Source organism: Cyrtonyx montezumae, unplaced genomic scaffold (assembly GCF_038088225.1).
Source record: "Cyrtonyx montezumae isolate F1298 unplaced genomic scaffold, pur_monq_1.0 scaffold_3, whole genome shotgun sequence".
NCBI classification, from domain to species: Eukaryota; Metazoa; Chordata; class Aves; order Galliformes; family Odontophoridae; genus Cyrtonyx; species Cyrtonyx montezumae.
Window position 1 is genome coordinate 95,193,653 of NW_027072034.1, and position 24,348 is coordinate 95,218,000.

General features: G+C 46.3%; 1 protein-coding gene across 1 annotated transcript; it reads right to left on the reverse strand.

Moving 5' to 3' along the window:
- Window positions 1-2,958: 2,958 nt before the first annotated feature.
- On the reverse strand, window positions 2,959-21,937 carry SSPN (sarcospan). The gene is given in 4 exon segments (XM_065742432.1): window positions 2,959-4,976; window positions 9,428-9,514; window positions 21,489-21,913; window positions 21,916-21,937. Coding segments are annotated over 4 exon segments (900 nt in total). The 3' UTR covers window positions 2,959-4,610.
- Between the last annotated feature and the right edge of the window lie 2,411 nt (window positions 21,938-24,348).

Genomic DNA, 24,348 nt, shown 5'->3' on the forward strand with positions numbered 1-24,348 from the left:
ACCTGAGCTCTGATGAGCAGACCCCACCATCCAGGGCTGGTTTGTGGAGCGGAGAGCAGTTGGAGATAGATATGACTCCCTCCTGTGCCTGCAGTCAGCCACTGTGAGCAGCCTCGGGAGCTACACTGTGATGCAGAGCTGGCTTTGTGGAGGGTGAGAGAGTATGGCAGCAAGTGAAAATATGCATTGCCCACAGCTGTAAGGAAGAAAAGAAAAAAGAAAAAAATCTTCTCTCTCCAAACCTGAAGTTTAGATGAGTCTTCAGTCTGTTTCCTTAGACAAAGGCATGGAAATTGAGCAGAAAAAAATAAAAAATAAAAAATAAAAATGTGTCCCAGCCTTTGCGGACGCAATCATTATTTATAACACTCAGTTACAAAGCCCAACTGAGGATAAATGCTACAGATTAGAGATTGCAGGAGGCAGCAAGGTAACAAAAAGCAATAAATAGAGAAATAAATTGCTACTAGGGTAGCTGTGTGGGCAAACCAGCCCCAGAATTCACTTTCTGTGAGGCCTTGCTCCAGCTGCCAAAGCAGTGACCCATGTGTGCATGCAGTTGCACCAGATGGAGGTGGGGAGCGGCCAGCTGCGTGCTTGGCACTACCTGACGTAACATGGGCCCCAAAACCTGGGGCTACCAGGGGCTGAGACCCTTGGGCTGGACTGTGCCACAGCTCCCAGCTCCGTGCCCGGGGAGCTGGGCCAGGACCACATCCTTAAGGAGGCCCCATGCTCAGGGCTGCACGGCTGTTGTTGCTCTGCACCTCCCTTGAATCCCCCTAAGCCAACACCCAGTGCTAATATCGACAAACATTTCCAGACGCAAGCACGAGTACGTGTGTGGGTGGGTGGGGTGCAGGGGACTATGAAAATTTCAAGGGGAGGCATGACATCCTGGCTTTCTAAATATAGAGGACGTGAGCTGCGGCTCCTCTCACACGCTAGCGGCGTGTTTTCTGTTTCAAAAGGCACCAGAGGAAGCATTGCGCTGGCTGGTAGTGCAAGCAAAATAATAAAAAAATAAAAATAAAAAGGGGAAAGAAAAAAAAAAAAAACATTGTCCTGTGAGTTGATGACGGTCTCCAGCCTCTCGCTCAGCGCTGGCTATCGGGCAGGGCTCCAAGAAGTGCCCACGCAGGGCTGGCCCTGCGCAGATGGGGACCACGTGAAGGCACGGCTGGAGGTGGCGGAGAGCCACGCTTCCCCTTCGTGCGGGGCCAGCGACAGGAGGAAGAGGAGGAGGAAGAGCGCTGCCCTGCCACCGTGGCACCCTCTCGGGCCGCCAGCGCGCCATGTCAGCTCGGCTCCGCGTCTCGGTTCCCTTTTCGCTGCCGTTCTGGTCTCTCCGGCATTTGCATAGCGCTGCCTCGGAGCTGGAGCAGGGCAGCGGCCGCCGCTTCTCGTTTCGCACGCGGCAGCGATGTGCGCTGCAGAGACGGCTGTGCGTGCGCTGGGGGGGAGAGCGATGTCACCGTGGCTTACAGCCGCTGGAGGAGTTCTGAGGAACTGAATTCAATCGAGGCTGATGCTCTCTAAGCTGAGCTATAAAATTCTGCGGAGAGTTATACCCCATTAATAGACCCTATCAGAGGGTCCCACACCGTCTGTAGAAAAGACCTGCTCTCCATTAAGTCCTGTAGGGCTTGAGTTCTCATTTACACAAAGGGCCCTTTTAGCTGTGTAAAATGGCCGTAAAGTAGGTGTAAAAATGATCGATGCCATCTTTACAACCCCTTTACGCTGAGAAAACAGCATAAAGTGGCCAGGGTGCAAATGAGAATCACACCTGGCTCTTGAGAGCAAATTACATAGGGCCCCTCACAATTTCTGTGTCAGAGTGGTCTGCTCCTGCCCCATTCCTGTGCAATTCACCAAGAGAAAACATTTCCAGGAATAATAATTTTTAAAGTCGTTTTCTTCAACACCCCTGTCTTCTCTGTGCCTGCAAATCCCACTGTGCCTCCTGGTGAGGTCCATGCAGGTTTCCCCAGCTCGGAGAAAGGCTGTGAGCCATCTGAATGTGCTGTGCTGGGTGCTAATCCCCTAATTAACGCTTTCCGAAATTCCAGACCATAGTAAAACATGTATTGTAAAACTATCTCTGGGAGAAAAAAATGGTTACAATTGCTACTGTGCCTGTTTCCTGATCTCTCCTCTCTGTTTTGATTTTATGCTCTTGAGCTATATAAAGAGGAAATACGGAATTATTCTTTGCTAGATCAAAATGCTCTATATTTATTTATAAACCATTAGAATACCCATAGAATATACAATGAATATTGTTTTCTTACGGAGTGAAGGGTTACACTGTGATGCACCAGAGAGTGAGCCAAATTCATCATTGGTGGCTCAAAGCAGGGAGCACGCTGTGTTTAAAACATTTCTACTAAAGTGGCTTCCTAAGCAGAGCAGGCTGTCTTCCCCATCACCTGTATCCCTCCCCACCAGTCCCCCAATTGGCATCTCAGAATCCCCCAGGGGTGCCCCAGAAGATATCCCAGGCAGGTACCCAGGACATTTAGGAAGGGGCAGCTCTGCCGGCAGAGCCTTCCTCTGGCTTCCAGCCAATGGGATGCAGAGCTCGATGCCAAGGGCAGGAGGAAGCCCCCAAATCATCTGTCTCATATGGGATCTGGTCCCCCAGTGCTGATTGCAGAACGTTCCACCAAAGTCAGAGGAGATGAGCTGTCTCCTCCACTGCCACACAAGGTCCCTCCACACTGGGCTGGCTCTGAGTATGCCTGAGGGTCCAATCTGGGACTTCACGTGGGTAGCAGTGTGTGGAGAAGCAGCGGGAGTCCTCGCAAATGTCCCCTTACAGCCACACTTGCTAGTGTTACCTGTTTTTTGGTACAAAAAAATGTCTGTCTGGGAGCTGGTCTTGAAACTTTCATTTTCAAAAGGTCCCAACATCACAGCTCGCAGAAAAAACCATGGTGGCTGACATTATGACTGTGCTAGAAGATGTCTCTGTAACAGAATCATGAGCACTTCGCTCTAGGTGGACCTCAGGAGGTCGACCCACACTGCGGTCCTCTGATGCTGGCAGTGTGCTGTTCTAGCCTGGGGTGATGTGTATTCACTGCGTGATTGTTGCATGGAAGGCACTTTTTGGGTAGGATTAGAGCTGCTTATACAACAAGCTTTTTGCCAGCCCAGCTTTCTGACTCGCTGGTGGGTATTTTTTTTAGCAGAAACAGAAAGTTTTTGCTTGTTTAAAGCCTTGTACAAGTTCTGCTTGCTTCCTTTTTGCTTATAATGATAGTGGCACAGTTCTTCTGCTATGTGGTTGTTCCACTCCACCTCAGAGACACCCTGTCTGTCAGGGACCAGGAAATCCCAAACGATGACAGTGTGAGCATTGCCCTGATGTCAATACTGGGCAGCAGAACCAATGCTGCTGACCAGAGTTGCTCCTGTCTTCAGAGAGCACACGCTGAGCAGGTGGAGGGACAAGCCAGCATACTTGTCCTGACGTAAGGCTAATAATGTGTAAAGCACTTTCAAAGTCATGCATTCAGGGTAAAAGAGCACTGAACACTAATTGTTATTCCATGCTGCTTTTAAAGAAATAGTTATTCTCTTGCCCTCATTATTTACCGTTAATGTCTTCTGTAGACTGGCAGACGCTTCTTGCTTCCCTCCCTCTATCCCATTTTTAAAACATAGATTGTTGCAGGGATGTATCTTTGAGGGCTTACACACAGCTGCTGTGTAGGCTGATTGCCTTCAGAGGAGTTACACCAAAAACACGTTTGGCTTGTTGCACAGAGAGTATAATTGGTGGCACTGGCCTGACGCTGGGTTTGGGAGCATGCAATTACAGCCAGGCTTTCAATTTGATTAGTGATTTAGGGATCTCCATCCTAAGAGCTCAGCTCAAGGTTTCTTAAATTCCTCACAAAGTGCTGAGTGCTCATTTGTAAAAAAAAAAAGGGGTCTGAGGCATAGCCCACGCCATCACCACCAGCAAATCCACTGGAACTGGTGTTGGTTCTTAACTGGATTGGGTAACTGCCATCACCAGTGACTCTGAAACAATTTTTATATGGTAGTCATCAACATACTCACTTCTGCTGCTGATCTCAAGCCTGCATTTGAAGAGGTCCTGACCTCTTTTGTTCCTTTTCGGTACAGTAAATTCCCATTGGTGCATCCAAAATGCAATATATTCCTTAAGCATTATCAGCAGGTAATAAAGCAGTTTGGACCAGATCTTCATCTGGTAGAAACTGGTATATCTTCTCTGAAGGCAAGAATGAATATCTGCCAGTGAGGGAAATAGACCCCATGTCTAAACAGCTGTAGCCCTTCAGATGAGTTCCCGGTGACTTTTTAAGCTCTTATTTTGTTTATGGGTACTGAAGATGCTCTTTGGTGAGTATTGCTACGGTTGCATCTTTAGAATGTTAAGTGATCTCTATATAGTCTCACTAGGGACCTTTTGCAAGAGTTGGCATACAAAATGATTGAAAAACATATTCATTAAGCATGTGAATGTTTTTCCTTGTCAAAAACCATACAAACATTGATCCTTGTGTGGTGTCTATGGTGGCAGTATGCTGACATTTTCCATTCCCTGGCTACAGGCCCTGCCAACGCAAACCCTACACTTTCTGTTGCTGGCACTCAGTAGTAGTTAAAGGGTAGAACCGAGCACCCACATAAAAGACCTGGTATCTGTGTTTCCACATAACGAAGCACGCCAGCAGACACACCAGAGCTGCAGTCAGGTTGAGCACCATCTGTAGAATCAGGTAGAAGCTGAGCATGCTGGTGACACTGCTGCAGTCAGCGGCATCCTGGTAGACAAAGGTCCTGCTGAGGGGGTCTGCGGTGTCCACTTTGCACTGGCAGGACTCGAGGACAGTATCACAAGTAAATTTTGTCATTTGCAGGTAATGGTGGGCAGCAAAAGCCGCTGCCACAACACAGAGAACCAGAGCCAGGGCACTCAGCATAAAATACATCAGCTGAAAGAAAGGAAAAAATAAAATAAAACAAAACAAACTCACTCATTTTCCAGATAGAAAGAGAATGAAGAACACAGAAGGAATACGTGAATATGTATTCCACAGAAAGTGAATGCGTTGTCTATGTCCAGACACCATGGACTTCTAACGTTGCAAAGCACATACAGCTTCCTGCTGATATGAAGTTCAGGGAGTCATCTCAAGAGCTAACTGTTTTGCTTTGCATGTTTTATACGAGCATTGCCCTATAATTTTGAGACTCAGTAAGAGCACAAAAATGTATTCCAACTCTATAGAGAGGGAGGGAGCATCTTGCCCAACTGCCCTGCATTGACTAGAATTCGCTAAGTTAGTGCAGTAAGCAAAGCTAAGAAAACTGAGGTGTGGGCTGACAAATTAACCCAGGCTGTGCTGAGAGCTAGGTGGTTCTGAGAATTTGTTCATGTATCTTTCCCATCATTTGCTTTGCATGCCCAAACAAATCTTACAAGTTGGGCAGGGATGTGTCAGATCTGCTGCTTACATCCTTGCAAAGGCAGCCAACCTTTCTGCTGCCTGGTCCTGACACATCACCACGAGGAAGTGCATGTTGTGCCACACCCTCTTAGAAGACTTCCACACCAACATGAAGGAGAAGCCTCTGAATGGTGTCAAAATGCAGCAAGAACCTTTTCCAGCGTTGCCCCTGTTATGGCATGAGAAGGACAAGGGTCTGTTGGTCACCCTCCTTCTCCATACACCTGTGGCAGCTTTGATGTAGGGGCAGCCTTCACATGCAGAGCCCAGCCCATGAGCCATCTGGAGCAGCTGTTGATCAGCACTACACCTGAGACCTTTGGGTATCCAAGCATATGAATTTTCCTCCCTGCCAATGGTTGGAGCTGGCAATTGCTATGCTGTTCACACAAAATATGTGTGAATGTACATTAAAATCATGTGCTGTGTTTAGCCAAAATACCATTTTGGTTCTGTTCAGCACTATAAAAACATTTATTTTTCTTGGCATCTTATCTGACAGACACATGGTATGGTTGGGAATATGTTATTTCAAACAGCAGCTTCTCTTCCTATCTCTTAACCTCAATACCACAAGCAAACTATCAATATAAAGTATTTTTTATGACCTTGAAATTCCAAGTATGTCTGCCTTGATAAAATTCACACTTCTAGTGCATTTGTCTTAAATCTGTGGTGTGAATCAATTTGTGTCAGCTTGAAAAAAATAAGATAGTTACTCTTAATGCTCGTCTTCAAGCTCTGTGTGTGTTTTTTCCCCCAAACAACTGAATTCTTACAGCAAGATCTTCGTTTCTACTATTAATGACTTCCCCTGCAGCCTTAAACGAAGGGCAGCTTCAAAACGAGGGCAGCTATTCTTCAATGCAAATCCTTTAGCCCCTCAGCTTTCAAGACAAGGGTGCATGGGAAGTGTGAAGATGGGAAACGGGGACACCTCCGCATATGAAGCGCACAGTAAGGAGGACTCTGTAGGCATACAGAGGGGGAAGTGGAAAATGAACAAATATTGATGAACGTTTCCCTTCTCTGAGGGATGAGAGTTGTTCTGTGATGCAGCTGTCACCTCAGGGGACAGGCTGGATGTCCCTGGATTCAGGCCAGTGGGGGACAGAATCAGGCCTCCCTAATAAATGAGATGTTGAGCCGAGACCATGTGCTGAGCCTGCTTCTCCCCTGGCAGGTATTTCATTTAGCTGCCAGCTTCTAAGATGAGCACAAACTGGCATGAAATCCAAAACCATAAGTATCCTCCAGGTACTGTGAGCCTGTTTTGTGTCTAAAGGGAAGAAAATCTCAGAGAGACTTCAATATGCATAGAATACACAGGCAGCTCTTATGGCAGTTTTCAGAGGTGAACACAGCTGTGTAGAGATGCAGGGCAATTTCCAAACAGTGTATTATTCTCACAAGATGTTTGCAGAGGAATCTCTTTGCAAGCCACTGAAAATGAACACATTTCCAAATATCAAAGGTGAGGCAAATGCAAATACTGCCTGTTTGAGAGCACAAGACAGCAAGTGCTGGATCCCATCAGCAGATTAATCACATGCCAGAGCTGGAGGCAGCCTCAACAGTGCAAACTCAACTGGGCAGTGAGCTCTGCTCAGGGACCAGAACTTGCCACTGGAAAAATGTTTTTTTGCAACCTCATAGAGATAGGCCCAATGATTGCTGTTTAAGTAGAAGGAAAAAAAGGAAGTAGGAAGAAACAGCATGCAATGAGGTCAGAGCATAGAAGCTCATTGTCCTTGGGTTCCTCATACAAGGGAGAAATGTTTCAGCCATGTTTGCAGCTGATAGTTTTGCTCCAATCTGAAATTATCTAAGATGGAATGAATTGACCATTGAAAAGATTTTTCATGCTCATCGGAGATGAAACCAGGAGGTTTTGTAGACATGGATCGGGGAACAACTCTGAAGGCTGTGGAGGCTTAGGCTTAGGCTTAAATCCCCTTGAGCAGGGTGGGCTAACATCACCCAGGGCTGCATGTGCATGATCACAGAGTCACAGAATCGTAAGGATTGGAAGGAACTTCTGGAGATCATCTAGTCCAATCCCCTCTCCTAAAGCAGGTTCCCTACAGCAGATTGTACAGCAAAGTGTCCAGGCTGGTTCTGGATATCTCCAGAGAAAGAGACTCCCCAGCCTCTCTGGACAGCCTGTTTCAGTGTTCTATCACCCTCACAGTAAAGAAGCTTTTCCTCATGTTTGATGGAACTTCTTACATTCCAGTTTGTTCCCATTGTCCCTTGTTCTGTTGGCTGGGCACCATTGAAAACCTGGACACAGTACTTCTCTGCCTCACCAGAGCAGAGGAGAAGGGGAGGATCATCTCCCTCAGCCTACTGGCCATGCTCTTTTTAATGCCCCCCAGGATACCATTGGCCTTCTTGGCTACAAGGGCACACTGGTAGCTCATGGCCAACCTGTGGTCCATCAGGTCTCCCAGATCCTTCTTAGAGCCCCTTTCCTACAGGTCAGCCCCTAACCTGTACTGATGCGTGCAGTTATCCCTTCCTGACCAAGATTTTCTTGCAGAAGGATGCTTCAGCAGCCACGCAGAGCCCCAGAGGCACCAGCAAGCAGTGTACCTGCAAGGCCTGGGCTGCACTATCAGGATGGCTCATGCTGCTCTCTGCCCATGCCAGCAGTGGTGTCAAGGGTGGCAGAGACTTCTGAGACGCCCTGACCCACACACTGTCCCTCCACCAGGGATGGATGTCTCCTTCCTGTGTGAGTGCCAAGTTCAGTGTAATGCTGCTGGACAAGCAACGCAAAGCCTGGTGTGTCAGAACTCTGGACTGTCATCATGCTTGCTGATGGTGCGGAGGTGAGGGAATAAGAGCGTGAAGGCTGTCAAAGCAAGGGACACAGTTGTTGTTCTTCTCCCTTTCTTTCTGTAAGTACAGTAGAAGCTTTAGAGAGGCACAAAAGACACTCCAGGGCCTAATTTATCAAGGAGGATTAATGCCAGGTTCCTTGCATTTGATTTCCTTCTACCTTTCTTGGTTAATAATCACTGTTATTTTGTAGTGTTTGCGTTGGTATTTTCCTGGTATGGTCGTTGGTATATTCCTGGTTATTATGAGTCTGCAAAATATTAAGAGCCCTCAAAGTTGCAATAATAACAAAAAATAGCTCCAAAAAAATAGTGTTAGAAACTTCCCATCTGGAACACGCAATCTAAGTGTTTGTTTTCTTAGTCAGTTATTGGCATTAATAGAGCATGGTTTTGGAAATTGAAGCTGGACATGGTGCTCAGCTCATGCACCTTCCTTGTGATGCTCAGATGGGATTTTTCCCCATGGGAGAATGCTTGTTCCCGCAGCTTGCTAATGCTTTCCCATGTTTGCCACTGCCTAACCCTGCACAAGGCCCTGTACTCTGAGACAAGGACCTCTCCCCCAGCTAGGAAGATGGGCAGGCAGACATTTCCAGCCTTGCTTTTTAATGCATCTGTGCTCATTCTTTTTCTTATTTGATGGTTAGGAGCAAAATGGCAGGGAAGACACTGAGATGCTTCTGAGACCACAGTAAAAATTGAAATTTAATATAATTGGACCTGTTCTACCCCACGCTAATTCTGACTTGGCACACGCTGAATGCCTCTATTTAATCAGTAATGCCCATCTTTCAGTGAACAATTCCCAAAATATTTCAGCTTTGTTGATCTGAATCTCCTTGATATTCTTAAAATATGGCAAGTTGTAAAAAGGTATCTTGCTGTGTTTTCAAATATTTGTTACAGAGTTTCCCCTTTATAGACTGCAGTTTCTTCCTTATCTGCCTGGAAAATACCAGAAAACCATTCTTGCATTTCAGGTGTATTTTCACTTCTTTTAATGTGGTCTTAAAAATATCCCCAGAACCAACTTTTCTCATTATATTTAATGACATGGGAGGAAAAAGAAATAACAGAAATTCAAGGTACCTTTACTGTGAACTGCACGCATGTCTTCTCATCGGGTTGGTATGAAATGCAAAGCATAACAAATCCCACTAAGGACACCACGCAGACCTGTGAGGGAAAAGACTTAGAATGTGTCAAAATTATAAAAACAACATCAATAATAGTAATGATAACAGCATTTTTCAAGTCTAAAGATCTTTCTGTATTTGCAGAACTGTTAACTCAAGGAGCAGTAAGTAAAATGGTTTGCATAGGAGCTACAGTTGTACATGCAAGAGCCTCATTCATGTGGACTGTGAGGAGGGAAGAGATTTAACCTCCACTTCATGAACACCAAGGCACAAAAATTTTACCCAGAGAGGCTCTGTGAATCAGACCTACAGCTTGGAAACATCCTCCAGGATTTGTTACGAGCTTTGTCCATGTAACTCTCTATCAAAAAGAAGCAGAAGACTTACAAGTTAGGCTTGTAAGCTCAAAGAGCACCATCCTATGAACCACTGGATGCTGACAGGATTTTTATGTCAACATTGTGAGTTGCATGGTTGTAAGTCAGTAAACATTGCTGCCACTGGATGAAAAGGAGCCCAGATTATAGCAGAGGCTTTCAACCTCTCCTCTAGTGGACACCCTACCAAAAAGGACATCTCCCCTGCAGTCTGAGACTGTGTTTTAGCCCTGTGGCAGTAACTGATGATGGTTAACAGCAATAGCAAAGTATTTGTGCATTTTACAATTCACGTAGCTGCCTTTGTTATTAATTCTAAAGATTTCGATTTATCGGAAAAGAGTCAGGTATTCACTCGTAGATGTTTTCCAGCCATATAAAGAGGGATACTCCTGCTCTGAGGAACACATAGAACAGCCCAATAAATGCAGTTTCTCTTTTTTAAGCAGTGCTTTTCAGGCCCCTGTTGTGTTAAGCACTCCAGTCAAGAGTCTTCTCCTTACGCAGCTGGAGGATCCTTATTTATGGAGGATTTGCTAGCAAACCTCACAGGGGGTTACAAGACCCATAGACCCAAATGTCACACTCACTTGCCTTGTCCTCCATGACCCTTGTTAGGATGGGCAGCATGCAGCAACCCCATGGCTCACCACTGCTTAAAAACAATGTTGGGGCATCACTGAACCAGGCAGTCCCACGTGGACCACATTTCCTCCTTGGCCAAGTGTTGAGGAACCCAACTGGAGGCCTTGTGAATTTCACTGGGCCTTCCACTTGCTGCGGGCCTTGGTTTGTTTACCTGTTGGCTGACTCATTTTCATCAATAGACTTCTTTTAACTTTTACCTTATAAAATCAAGGTTGAGATCAGCCTGCCTGGAATACATGAATGAGTATTTAACATTGATTTATGACATTTCTGCTCTGTCCTTTGGCATCTGGCAGCAGTATAAATCTGACTGCTTACTCCTTTAACCCCCTGATGAGTTTCTCACAGAGTTTTGCTGGGTCTTAGGCATACCCTTGCTATTTAGAAAGTAGAAATATGCAGGACGTACAGATCACAAGTTCAGCTGTGCTAGCTATGCTGTTCTGTGGGAGAAACTCAGGTGATGGTGAAGTGATCCCCGTGCCTGCATACACCTGGTATTTTAGGATGTGTGCCAGAACCACCGCTTTGTAACAAGACCACATCTTTGTAGCAGCTCCCATGACTGGACATGAGAAGCAGCTTGGATGTCAGCACCAGAGCAAGTCCCAGGTGCCACCATGGGGATCAGGGCATCCTGGCTGCACCCACAGCAGGAGAGGGTGTTGTAGGCTATAGATGTTGTTGTAGGCTGGAGCTACATGTGGAGGAAATGGTGCACAGCTGGGCTGTCTTGGAAAAAAGCAGGTGTGTCGATGGCACGTGCACTTGGTATCGTGCCTGAAGGTAGGATCTTGGGTGCTGTCAGCCCTAGAGAGGACCTCAGCAGAGATTAGCCAGATAAAGCTTGTCCTAACACATGACCAGGAGCAGGCCTTGTCCTCTTTACTAGTAGCAGCTTGATTAGAAATGATATTAAATTCCCAATGACTGCATTAAGAATCTATTTTTTCTCTCTTCATTTTACTGTGAGGGTTTTAAGAGTTGCCATTAATTTGAGGGTTTCTCTTTCCCTTGAGTAATGCCATTTGCCTTCTTCAGGCAAAACCAGACCTGGTTGCCTTTGCTCAGGGACGGGACCGTGAGCTTGAGATTCTAAATAGCCCCTTATTTTACAACCTGATGAATAAAATACCAGGTTTCTTTATATCTGCATTGTCAATGTAGGATAATAGCCAGTAGCCCTGTAAAGGAGGAGTGCCTTTGAATACACAGGTAGTCACGTCTCTCAAGAAGTGGTGTGATTAATAACACTTTCTCCTGTAAAGTTTTATTTCATGTCATTTCAGTAAGACATGAATAGGAAGTATTGCCTGAGAACATTTCCAAAGAAAGCGTCAGTATTATTTACTCCTCTTCATGTCATGTGTATTTATATCCTGGTCCTGTGACTTACACATGGCCTCCAATTTATTTGTTTTCTTCTTTTTATTGTTGACAGCAATAGCTGACAGGGTTGTCAAGGGGAAAAAAAAAAACAACCTTTCTAGTCAAAGGTCCTTCAGTGCTGGTATCTTTCCCCCCTGTAGTGCTTGTGTGTGACACAAACATGTTTTATTTCTCAGGATTAATCACCTATGTCCTTGGTCCCTTGCGCTGAATATTAATCTTTTAATTCAATTAGCATCCCCATAAAACTTAAATCTTAAGGAGATCACATCTCTAGTACTGTCCAAACGATAAACTGCCCACTTGCAGCAGTGGCAAAGGAAGGAACTTGCAGCGAGCCCTAGAAAACGCGTACGTACACGTGCTTAACCTTACATGCCCAGACTCGTGTGAAACCCAAGGGCCTGCACCCCTCAAAGCTAGGCCTAAGCTTTTTTTGGTATCTGCTGCTAAAAGGATCTCATTATGAGCAATAAATCACAACTGCTTTGCTGGTGGGCATTTGCACTGGTGTGAACCCAGGGCCAGGCTGGCCGTTGGGTGACTCCATCAACATCACAAGACCGTGTCCCCGCTGCTTTTCCAGCAGGAATGCGGCCCAGGATCAGGCACTCGTGGCAGCATTTCCTCCCACTAGCCCAGCTTTATCTTTTCCCCTACCAAATTAGCCTAGTACAACTCCTGCAAAAACCCAACAGTCTTTCGGCACTGCAGGATCAGGCCTCCTTCTTCAGAAAGCTCCCATACAAAAGACTGTCGCTGAAAGGGATTTCCATTCCTGCCTGCGCTCTCTGAAGTTCCTCTGGGATTTAAATAATATACTGAGATGCTCGGAGAGGTGCTTTAATATAGAGAGGTATTTATAGAAGATTACACTGGGTCGGGATTCCAGCAAGGCTTGGCCAGGATAATACAGAAGGCTTAAGTATTTCTTTTATAACAATATGCTTACTTTTTTTTTTTTTTTTTTAACCAGAGGTGTGCATTTTTGTGACTGATGGCAAAAAGCAATGTTGCTGAGGATTACGGCCCTCACATGTTTTACATTTCTGTTCTCTAAAGGTAAATTCACTCACTGGAACAAACCAAAGCGAGGGACATTTATACAGAAAACAGCTTTATGCTTCTATTTTATACATTAATAATAGATCCGTTTTGAATTATGCCTGTGAAGTGCAATAGAATAACCATAAAAATCCTTCAGTAAATATTTGCCAGGAGCCACTAAGTGATTAAGACCATTGCCTTGCAGCAGGCACGTTAGGGCTGCGGTCAATGCTGCCTGGGAAGGTGCGGGAGGTAATCCTGCATCCCTGCACTCCAATAGCCCTCCCAATGTCCCAGTGCAAAGCAGACACTTCCTCTGCCTTATTGACTAAGCACACAACATAAAATGCAATTGAACTCGCTTTAGCAGTTGCTTGCCATCAATCGATGCACATTTGTTATACAAATAAGATAGATTCTGTAAGAGCTACAGAACAGCAGTTAATTAGATCAGCTCTTGTAGATGTTATCTAGAAACATAGAAATATGCATTTCTATGCTGAGTAAATCTCAGATATGGTTTATTTCAAGATCTTATTTCAAAGATTTCCAGACAAACACACCCTTTGCTGAATAGGTAGTGACATGGAAGGTTAGCCAAGGAAAGTATTTAAATATAGAAGAGTATGGTCTAGAAAAAGACCTGAATGTGATACAGATGCATTCACGAAGAGTACGGATTTAATTATGATTATGGTATACCATGTGAAATCTTCTTGTTCACAATCCAGTGAAAATGGCTAGACTATAATTGGCAGAAAAAAAAACCAAATATTTTTTTGCTCCTGAAAAGCTCCAATGCTGTTCATTTTTTTATATTTTTTTTTGGGGGGGTGGTGGGGGAGGGACATTCTTCTCATTAGACAGGAACATCTCGGGGCTACAAACTGTAATGAAAATAGGGCAAAACATTCCTGGACTCCCCAATCACAAAGATGCCTAGATCCTGCTGCCATGAGAACTTAATCAAGCTCCATCAGTTTTCAGCAGGAAACAGGGCCTGATCCTGAAGGTATTTAGGAGCGAGTCCTCCAGCTTATATGCCTAGGAGGATCCTTGCACCGATGGTGACCTAAGCATAGAATCCTTGGAGTTTCAAGACTTCGGCAGACAAACTCTGTGCCTGCACACTGACTAGCATCAGCCCATCTTAAAAGCAGCACAGGTGAGAAAAACAGGCTCATCACCATCTGACAGGGACAAACAGGGGCAATGCAGAGCAGCATGGGACAGTGCCAGTAGGCACTGCCACCCTACCCTCACCTCCCCACATCTCCCTCACGTCTCATCACATAAGTACTGAGCGCAAGGTGTATGGGAGGTGCCAGGGCACCTCACAGCAGTGATGGAGATGGTTGTGTAACGAACAAAACTGAGGGAAATACAGACACGTGTGGCACCAATTTCCACAGTGGTTTGCATTCAGTATCTTAGCACACTGACATTTAAATGTGGTTTGGTTTATTTTGACAAATTTCAAAACCACAGATTGCTCTAATCTGCTTCAATCTCTCCTTTATATATTTGTGAAACTGCTTTTTCTCGTTGCTACAATTCTAGCTCAGGCATTGCTATACACTAGGTGGCTTTCTCCAGCAAAGAGCCTCTGACCCAGAGTATCTTGAAAACCTAGGCACATGTGGCTGATAAAGCAGGAAAGTCAGAAACAACCAGCAAGAATTTAAGGGAGGATGGAGGCAAGAGGCTGGTGCAAAGAAGCACCTTGGGCCTATGCCACAGCACCAGACAAATGTTGCAAGCATTCACACAGACAGACTTTAACCCATCTGCTCTTTGCATTGGGGCTGGTGAGTGAGAACCTCCTACAACAGCATTCAGAAGTCGAAAAGAACATACACCAGAGGACAACACCTCTCAAATACTAGTAGTGTAACATCACATGGCGCTGCTGAGACCCACCCTAGGTGGATTCTTCCTTGTTAGCAAGAATATAAACTCTCCAACTTCAGGGGGAAAGCAGCTGTTAACAGAATAGGGAGGAAAATTCCATTATGGACAAGTTATTGGATAGTTACTCCCTTCAAGTCACTATAGGCCTTTCTGTTTGCAGGGTGAAGAATTTATATCTTTTATCTGTCTCTGAAGTCTTTGGCTCGCCCTCAGAGGATATACTTATCTCGATCCTTGCATTTGGAAAGCCACATTATCCAATGAATTTAACAACCCTACTGGACCCAGACTTCGATGCAAAAAAGAAAACACTCCTGTTGGCTTTGCCATTATGAAAAAGGATTATCTCCAATGTCAGACACTCATACAGAGTGTTACAGTGACACTAATGTTTATTTGCTTTATGGGGTTTGAGAAAACTGCAGTGAGAGCAGGTACTACCAGAAGCTTTAACTGCTCACTTTTATTAACTTTGGGTCAGCTTGGGTCTCCCTACCACAGGAAGTCAGCCTGCCACACAGAAGAACTACTCCTGAGTGGTGTTTCCTCTTATAGATTTCTCATTAGATTTAAGGACAGGCAAGTTGCATGTAGATTACTTCCAGAAATAATAAATCTAATGAGAATGATAAACATGCATTTTACAGTTGCAGGCAAAGGTCATCATCAGCTAGGAAGTATTTCTCTCAACCTCAGTAAAAACTCATGACACCTGACCATCCCTGCTCCACCTACAGATTACAATAATGATGTCTTCACTACAGGTCCCTTCCAACACTGCAATAATACAACATGGCAGACATGCAACTTTCTTTTAAATCCTGGAAAGTAATCAAAACCCTACAAGAATGTGCACAATCAAATCAAGCCATATTTTTCTGTAATGATCTCTTCTATTTGTGCCGGCTGCTCAGCAGAGACAGGAGTCACCTGTCCTAGGGTGAGGCTTAGTTTCCGTGGCAAAGCAGCACACAAGTTTCCATCGCTAACAAAGCCAGGAGCTGCAGCGGCAGTCAGATATCGTTGTTAAGTCAGAAATACCCTGCTGGGCAATCCAATGCCTGAGGGAACCAATGAAAATTAAACTATAAGCTTCAGAACCAGCGGTGATTTGCAATGTGAGGAGCATAGCACGGCTGAAAGTGCTGTGTAGATAAGACATGCTGTTTGGAATGTGACCATGATTGTGAACTATAGAAAGCCATTATCTCTGTAAAGTCAAAAGGTTACCTAGGCCAAGGAAAGATGCTTGGATAACCTCAAGTGGGCTCTTTGAATGGACACGACTGGACAAGGAGCTCCGATGCCCTCCTTCCTTCCCCCTGAGGTTGCAGGAAGAGCAGGGGCTGAAGCACAGTGGTGCTTCTGTGGACTCAGCAGCCCACAGACCTACTCTGGGACCACATGGGCCTGGGGTGCACATCCCCCTGACACATCCGTCTGGATGGGAACCCTGAGACATTCCTTCCTATCAACTTTTTCCACTCTTTGCCTCATCCAAATACAAGCATGGTTTTCATTTAATCAGACATCAGCGCATAGTTAGTCTCAGAAGCTGGTGAGATTTAAGTTCAGAAGGCTCTGAAGAGAACAGCTCTGGTGCATTACAATTATATGGCTATAAACAAGCACTGGAAACCTCCCCAGAGCCTATTTCCTGCAGTGTAACTCATCGCATCCCATCCGGAGTTTCAGGCAGTTAGGAGAAGGCTCAATTAAACACCTGAACTTGAAGACTTGAAGGCAGTCCCCCCTCCAACCTTTTGATGTTTGCCCATGGCTAATTGGAGCTAGCCTGTATAAAAAAGTTGCCTGCATGACTATCTATTCCATTTGCTGCTTTGATGGAGCCAGTTTTTAAGCATCTTCTTTTATTAAAAATTGAAATCGGTTTCTCTCATAACAAGTGAGCGTTAAAAACCCAGCAAGACTATACAGGAGGCAAAGCCTGACTGAAAGCCACCTCCACAATTGCTGCAGGAAGAGGTGTCAAAAGCAATAACAGAGAAAAGTCAGCACGGGGCCAGGGCTAACAAGAAAGCGTCTCTTGCCTTTCAGACTTTGAAAGAGAGCACATTTCAGAGGTTTTTAAATAGTCAGCCATCCCCACATCAACATGGAAGGGGATCGGTTGCTGCCTGCTCTGGCTCGGGATGTTTCCCAATTATTGACCCCCCCTCCCTCCAAGAAGACAAGATGGTTGCTGATGCGTGAGATGGCTGCCTGGTGGCAGGTGGTGTTTTGGGCCACCGCTGTGCAGCCAGAGGGTCACCAGTATGGGTTTGCCATGTTTCATCACATGAAATACTCTTGGTGGAAACATCTACAGAGCCTCATGTGCCTGGGGCAACACCAAGAGGGCCCTTGAGATGCTTCATGGCACTTGGCTGGGGAAGAAATTATGTGGTAGGAGCAGCTGCGTCTACAGCAAACCCAGCCTAGGCCATGAACAGGTAGCCATCAGGCACACTGAACCCCAGCTTCTAATTGATGTCCCTTTATAACACAGCACTGTCCTCTTTTTTCCACAGACACCGAGGTGCAGTGCTCCATCCTTTTAGCGTGTCTCACATCAGTGTTCTCAAAGCTTTCCCTGCACAGATATAAACCCTGTCAGTGCTGTACTAGGTCGACAATCTCGATCCCTGTCCTCTTCTGATGTCCTCTTCTGCCATTTCAAGAATTCACCGTCACTTCTGGGGCTCGCCTGGGAACTGAAGGTGCTGGAGTGATATGCAGAAAGCTGTACAAGACACAGAGGCTGCTGGGTGCAGAAAGCTTGTAACAACACACACCCTCTCTCCAAGCCCCACCATGACACTAACCCAGAAAACAAGAGGAGCAGAGGCTGTTGCAGGCAGCACTGTTGATTTTGGCACCCAGGCACACCAGCTCACGAGCACATGTTGAGCTGGTGGCAGGCCCTGCCACCTGAGTCATTCACACACAGGAGTACGTCAATTAAACAAACATCTCGGTTATCAGCACTGATAGGACACACAGCCATGGGAGATGGTCCCACGTGGCACTATGCATCAGAAGATCTCTGAGACAGGAAAGGCAGCCAAAGTCCTCCGCCAACCCTTTCACACAGCCTCACTCCACCAGGCCCAAGAAGACTCAGTGGATTTTAAATAACCTTCTGACAGAAATAATAAACACCTCAGATAATCTTTTCTGACAAGCATTTCCGTAACTTCCTCAACCGCCTGAGTCTGCAAACTGAGTCTGAAAGGGAGTGTGCTTGCAAGATTTCTGGTACCCTCTGCTTTTGATCACAGTGGAAATAATCTGAGAGCAGGTTTTCGAGGAGAAATGCACCGTTTCTTCTTCTGGATGTCAAAAGGCCACAAGCTAATGAAAAAGAGTGGAAAAGGGCACCATTAATATATACTGCTTCTGCAACACTTTTCATTCAAGGATCTCAAAGCAAAGGTGACAGGTGGGCATCATTAACCCCACTTTTCAGGGGAAATAACAAAGCCTTGGCAAGGTTAAGTAACTTGCCCAGAACGACATGCCAAGACAGTGGCAAGACACAGAAGAAATGGAAAAAAACCCTGCAGAAATGGAAAAAAAAATCCTGGCTGGATTTGTGAAATTTGCCTCCAGAACAGAAAGAAAAAAAAAAAGAGTCTATTGGCAGTGTGGTCCAGGCTGCGATTACCACGTTCAGGATAGGTGTCATGAAGCTGCAGACTGTGGTGTTTTGGTGCAGATCTGGACATCCCTGCTGCAAATGATTCCCACCCTCACCATTTTAATTTGCAAGTCCTTAGCAGCATAGCAGAGACACTAAAGCAGAAGTGGTAAATCACACAGGCTCCGTGGTTTCTGTCCTTAAACCTTTCCTTTGGTTTCTGAGTAATGCCCCAAGGATTTCACATGAAATGCACATGAAACTGGTAGGTTTTGACTGGGTTTTACAGTGATCTTCTTCTGATCTAACACAGGCTTTCTGCATTGTTTCCTCCTGCAGCAGTCAATCCATCTCAAATCTGAAGCACCAAGGGAACATGGTGCTCTGGGCCCACTCACTGTTGGCATAGTACATGTTCCCCACCAACAGGATGATGAGCCTGTCTGTGCCATGGCCTGTGCTACCGGGGCACTAAAGTTTTGAGTTGGTTTGATCCAGACTACTCTGCACGGTTTGGTTTGCCTTGGGAGGGTTCATTCGAGTAGCTTCTCTAAAACAGTTCCTTTTCATTCATGCTGAGACACTACAGCACTCGGTTTTCAGCAGGGAACAGTGTCACCATTTTGACACTAACAGGAAAGAAAAAAAATTCTTCCATCAATCAGGGACTATTTAACACATTAGCAATTTCCCTTCATTTTTCTGCCATCCTGCATTAACAGCTGCGGCGTCAGATCCAGCACTGGTGTAATTCCATTGGAGTAACACAAGGAATGAGCTTCACCCATTATCTCTAATGTTGCTAAAAAGGTCTCGATAATAGATTTTTTAACTTCTTGATTCTGAATACTAATCAAGTCCTTTAAAAAGAGCACTTGAGTGGGATGCTACTAAAACAAATATGCTCTGATATTTTACACCACATTTTTCTGTTCTGTTGCTCTTCTCTGTTCAAGTAGAAGAGTTTTGGGAAGTCACTTTCTGTTGCAGCATGTGTGTCATCTGTCCACTACCCACCTGCACTCCCAGCAGCTCAGGAAGAGCCCTTAGGATGTCTGTCCCCATGCAGAAGGCCCCAGCTGAGGGCCTTCTTTTATAGTCCATCACCCTCCCAGCTCTCCCAAGGCCACACCTCAGGCATTCCCCACTGCAGTTCATCAGAAACATTCCAAGAACCGTGCACCCAGAGGCTCTGGTTCAGCAGCTCCTGGCCATTTCCAGCTCATTGGTGTCTCAGTGAGCACTGAGCACACTCACAGGGACATCACAGCAGAAGAACAAAGTAAATGCAGCACTACCTCTTACCTTCTGCATTACCTCTTAGCTCAGCATTATTTTCATTGTTCATTGGACACAATCTTTTCTCCATGTGTGCTCTTACTGGCAGGCTCTGGGGCAGCACCACTTGCTTTACATCTCCTTCCTAGCATTAGGTTCCCTTTCACCCTGATGGCATCCACCCTCTGGACAGACTCAGACCCTCTTTGCCTTCTGCTTAGGGTTGAACATGCTGGAAGACTTTCTGACCACATCTGCCCAGCACACAGTCCCTAACAACACCATGAGAATGAGCAGCACCAAAAGCATCAAGTTGCTTTGAGCTGAGGAAGAATCAGTCCACTTCTGGACATGCCAGTGGCACCAGTGTGGGTGGCTATTGCTAAAACTGCTGAGGGCTGCAGCTCAGCCTTCAGAAAGCAGAGACACTGGTTGAGCCTCAGGTCTCCCTGAGCATGTGAGCTTCTATGGATGTCCCAGACTGACTGACACAGTTTTGACACTGGTAATATTCACAGGACTAAGGACTTTTCTCATACCTCTGGCCATATGCTACCTCAGCCAAACTCAGTCTTTCCCCAGCTTTCATGGGCTAGATTTTGACTGAACTCTTCACTCTGTCCTCTGTCACAAGAGAAATGAGAAGGATCTGATGAGCAAGTGGAGCTCCCGCTTTGCTTGGGAGCAAAGGCCTTGCTCCTTGTCCCCAGCAGCTGGGGTGGTCAGACAATCGTCTGACCTGCAAGGTGCTATGTTTATGTGAAGTGCCCCCAGCACTGCTTCCTGCACCAGGAAACCTCACAAATAAGTAAACACAAAATGTATTTGCTGGAAGTCCTTTCAGTCTAACAACACCCAAAGTAGTCCAAACACCTGTATACATTTTCCTGAAGCCTGATACCTTCAGGAAAAATAAAAACAAACAAACAAACAAAAAACCCCATGTATAATGGAATGCATAGAGTAGAATCATGAATCAGAGTAGAATCATGGATCAACTAGCATCATGGAATCACAGAGCATCCCAAGTGGGAGGGACCCATGAAGATCACCAAGTCCAACTCCTGGCTCCACACACAATCACCCATTGCAGATCCCAGACTGCCAGTGTCCTCAAGCACCTGGCCAAGAGTGGCCATCCAGACCCCAGTGTTCTCATACATGCTTGGCAGGACCTGGCCTTGTCCCCACCACCCCTGCTCCCTATGGCCACATGTTGTCTCATTTCTGTTGAGGACCTGGGGAGCAGCAGGGGAAAAATCTCCACGCCACAGGGATGCTGGAAAGACAGCCATTTGTCCTCCTTCCCTCCCATCAGCACGCCATACTGAAAAGGTGAGAGTTCTGCTCCCACACCTCAACCCAGCTGTCACAGCTCAGTGGGGAAGGGGGGGACACTGTAATAATCCGCATTTATTTCAGCATCACCAGGCACGACCCCTCTACAAAGCAAAAGCTAATGCATCCATCTAGTGCGCAGCCAGATGGAGTTTTATTTAAGGTCTGTTGGTGAATTTCAGGGGGAATACTAAAGGTCCTGTTATCCTGGAGCTTGGATAGAGACTGGGAGAACGCATTCAGACATTAAACCTCAGGAGCAGTTGCATTAGCATAACTCGCCCGGCGTGGTGCATGCAGTTGGTTAGTCTGAAGTGCAGCAGCATGCAGCTTGTATTAATGCTGGCACAGGCGCCTTATGCACAAACAGGCTTTATGCTTACAATGATCCCAGCCCAATACGGAGTGTCTCTGAGCGGCAGGGAGGAGCTGACTCCTGCCATGAGGAAGCCCAGCACCGTTACAGCGACGCCGAATGCCAGCTGCAACAAAGCGCACAGCAGTGGGAAACGGCACCAGCAACACGTGTGAGATTCCTCCTCCCGGCCAGCTTTGGGATCCCCCTTGCTCTTCTTCTTTTTCTTCTTCATCGCCGGCTCCTGCGTGTGGCCGGAATCCGTGCCCTGCTCCCCGCTGCGGGCCGCATTGTGCTGGGCTTTCTTCTCCTTCTTCCCCATGCCGCTTCTCACGCGTGTGTGCGTGTGCCAGGGCTCCTTGCCCCCACAACCGCACTCTGTGCCGCCCCAGTCCTCCCCGGTATTTGAACCGAGGAGGAGGCTGAACAAATATGGAAAACATTCGGAGAGGCCGTCAGGGCTTGGAAATGCCACATATAGCCCGGAGAAGAGGGGGATTCAAGGGGGGTAGCCAACTGCCAACGCGCCGGCGCTGCAGGGGACGGTGAGCGCCGGGTTGGGGGCACACGCGCATGGGATCGGAGCTGCGACCTGCGAGCCGGGTCCCGGTCCTGTCCCTTGAGAACTGGGAAGGCAGGGAGCTGCAGCGAGGGCAGCGCAGAGCCCAGCCGTGTGCCCAGTGCAGATGCAGGTGTCAGTTTGGAGTGGTCTGCCCCGTGGGGAGGCCGGGCACCCCTGCAAGGGAAGACCGTGGGAAGCACGAGGCGGCCGTGCTTAGCTCACGCCAGAGGAATTACTCTAAAGCTTAGGGGTAAGCAGGTGCTTAAATGCTTTGCTGGAGCACGGCCCAGGGGTGTGCAGCCTGCTGCGCGGAGCCAGCTGCTGCACGTGATGAAGCACGGCCCTTCAAGCGGGGCCCCTGCCTGCCAGACACCGCGGGGACAGCGACAGGGACAGCAGGGGAGGGACGGCACGGCTCGTGCTGCTGCCCCACCAAAGGCACCAAGAGCTGCACGGCTGGGCAGCCAGCGCTGGCAGGAGGAGGGAAATGGCCAGCAAAGGTGCTTTGGTATGCTGCACGGTGGCTCAGGGGACTAACCAGAATGCGAGGAGAGGATCTTCAGCACGCTGAGAGCATCGAGGAAACCTTTTCTTTGATATATTGGCAGTGCCTTCTGAGAAACTGCTCTATTTCCAGCTCTTTATGGCATTTAACAGCAATGAACTGTGCATTCTGTATTAATAAATTATGATGTCACTTTGTTTTATGGGTTAAGCTATATCCTCTGCAGTTATTTATCCTACTGAACGTATGAAAGAAAACTAGAAACAAAGTGATTGCAGGCGCTTCTCACACACATAACTCTCACGCTACATCCATAGAGCTAGATGAAGATACATTCTTCAAAAAAGCAAAGGGAGAAGAAACTGGAGGTGAAAAAAATCTGAAAAAGCCCCTCTCCTTTAGTAGTGTTGCATACTGTACACTGACCCTGACCAAGACATTCTGTCACCATCATCCGTGTGATAAAATATGCTTGTGATAGCTTGCACTTGCTGGTGCACCTTGTCTCCAGGCTGAATCCACTCATAAATGTACTTAAGCACATCTTTGAGAGGGGTGGGCTGTGTGAGGAACGTCAGCATGGGCAGAGAGGAGTGATGCAGAGGGGAATGCACCTTCCCAATGCCTAGTTTAACGCCCACCATAATAATGACTATTAGAGTTAAGCTGAATTTTCCCTTTCTTCTGGAAGCCTCCATTCCCGTAATCTTATGCTCCAGATCATCTTTACCAAGTCTTTTCATCCAGGAAAGTCTCAGCACTGCTTTTAGCACCTGGCTTTGGGCTGGCAGCTAGATTTATGATTGCTGTCTTCCAAAAGGGACCAAATTCCACTCGCTGTATTCATGCTGATAGTCATATTGGATTCAGGGGGAGTAATTAGCCAAGAAAGAGAAACAGGATTTAACCCAAAGTCAATAAATGAACAAGCACTTGCACTACAGCCAGTAACAGCCCTTGCTTATCTCTGGGACCAAGCATCTCTCTTAAAACACATGCCTCTATTTATTTTTGTATGGTATCTCAAGAGTACCTCACAAATAAGGCCCTGCTCCACGAGCAGCAGGTTGGATATCTCACAAGAGATGTGGGTGGGAAAGCCACCTGTGTTCCAGCCACCTGAGCCTCTTTCAGAACCCCATGGTACAGTGGTGTCCAGGGTCCTTTGCCACAGAAGCCAAGGCCACTCCAGTTGGCCTGATTCTTAGGGACGACTCTGGGACTCTGATGGATGCTAATCAGTTGCTAATAAAGGCAGTCACTTGATACTGTAAAGAAAACAAATACATGTTGCGTGCTTAAAATCTTAAATGCCATACCTAATCTCTGCAGTAATTGCACGTTACATAGAGAAAAAAATGGGAACAAACACATTGAAATAAACTGAGGACAGAGATGGTGTTTTGAAATGGTTAAACTGTGTGTACAAGAGGGAATAAAGGTCCTTTTACTACGGCTGGCCTTCCCTGCAGAGCCAAGCGTGCATATCTTACATGCTGGGAAGTTTAATGGGGATGGAGAGAAGCGGCGGATGCAGGATTGATCTTCCATAATTATTATCTGAACCAGATTATATTTTCTGATTCCACTTGGCATTAACAATCGAGGGTAAAACAGCTGTGAAAGAATTCACAGCACTAGAGAGCAATGAGAAATTAAAAGAATTACTTTTTCAGAAATTGAAAGATTAAATGAGGACACTGGAATAACACTAAATTTTCCAGAGTAATACATCTTCCGGATGTCACATGGATTTTCTCAGCAACACAAGAATAATCATTACCCTTTTATGCCCGAAGGCCCTGATTAAGTATGTTCTTA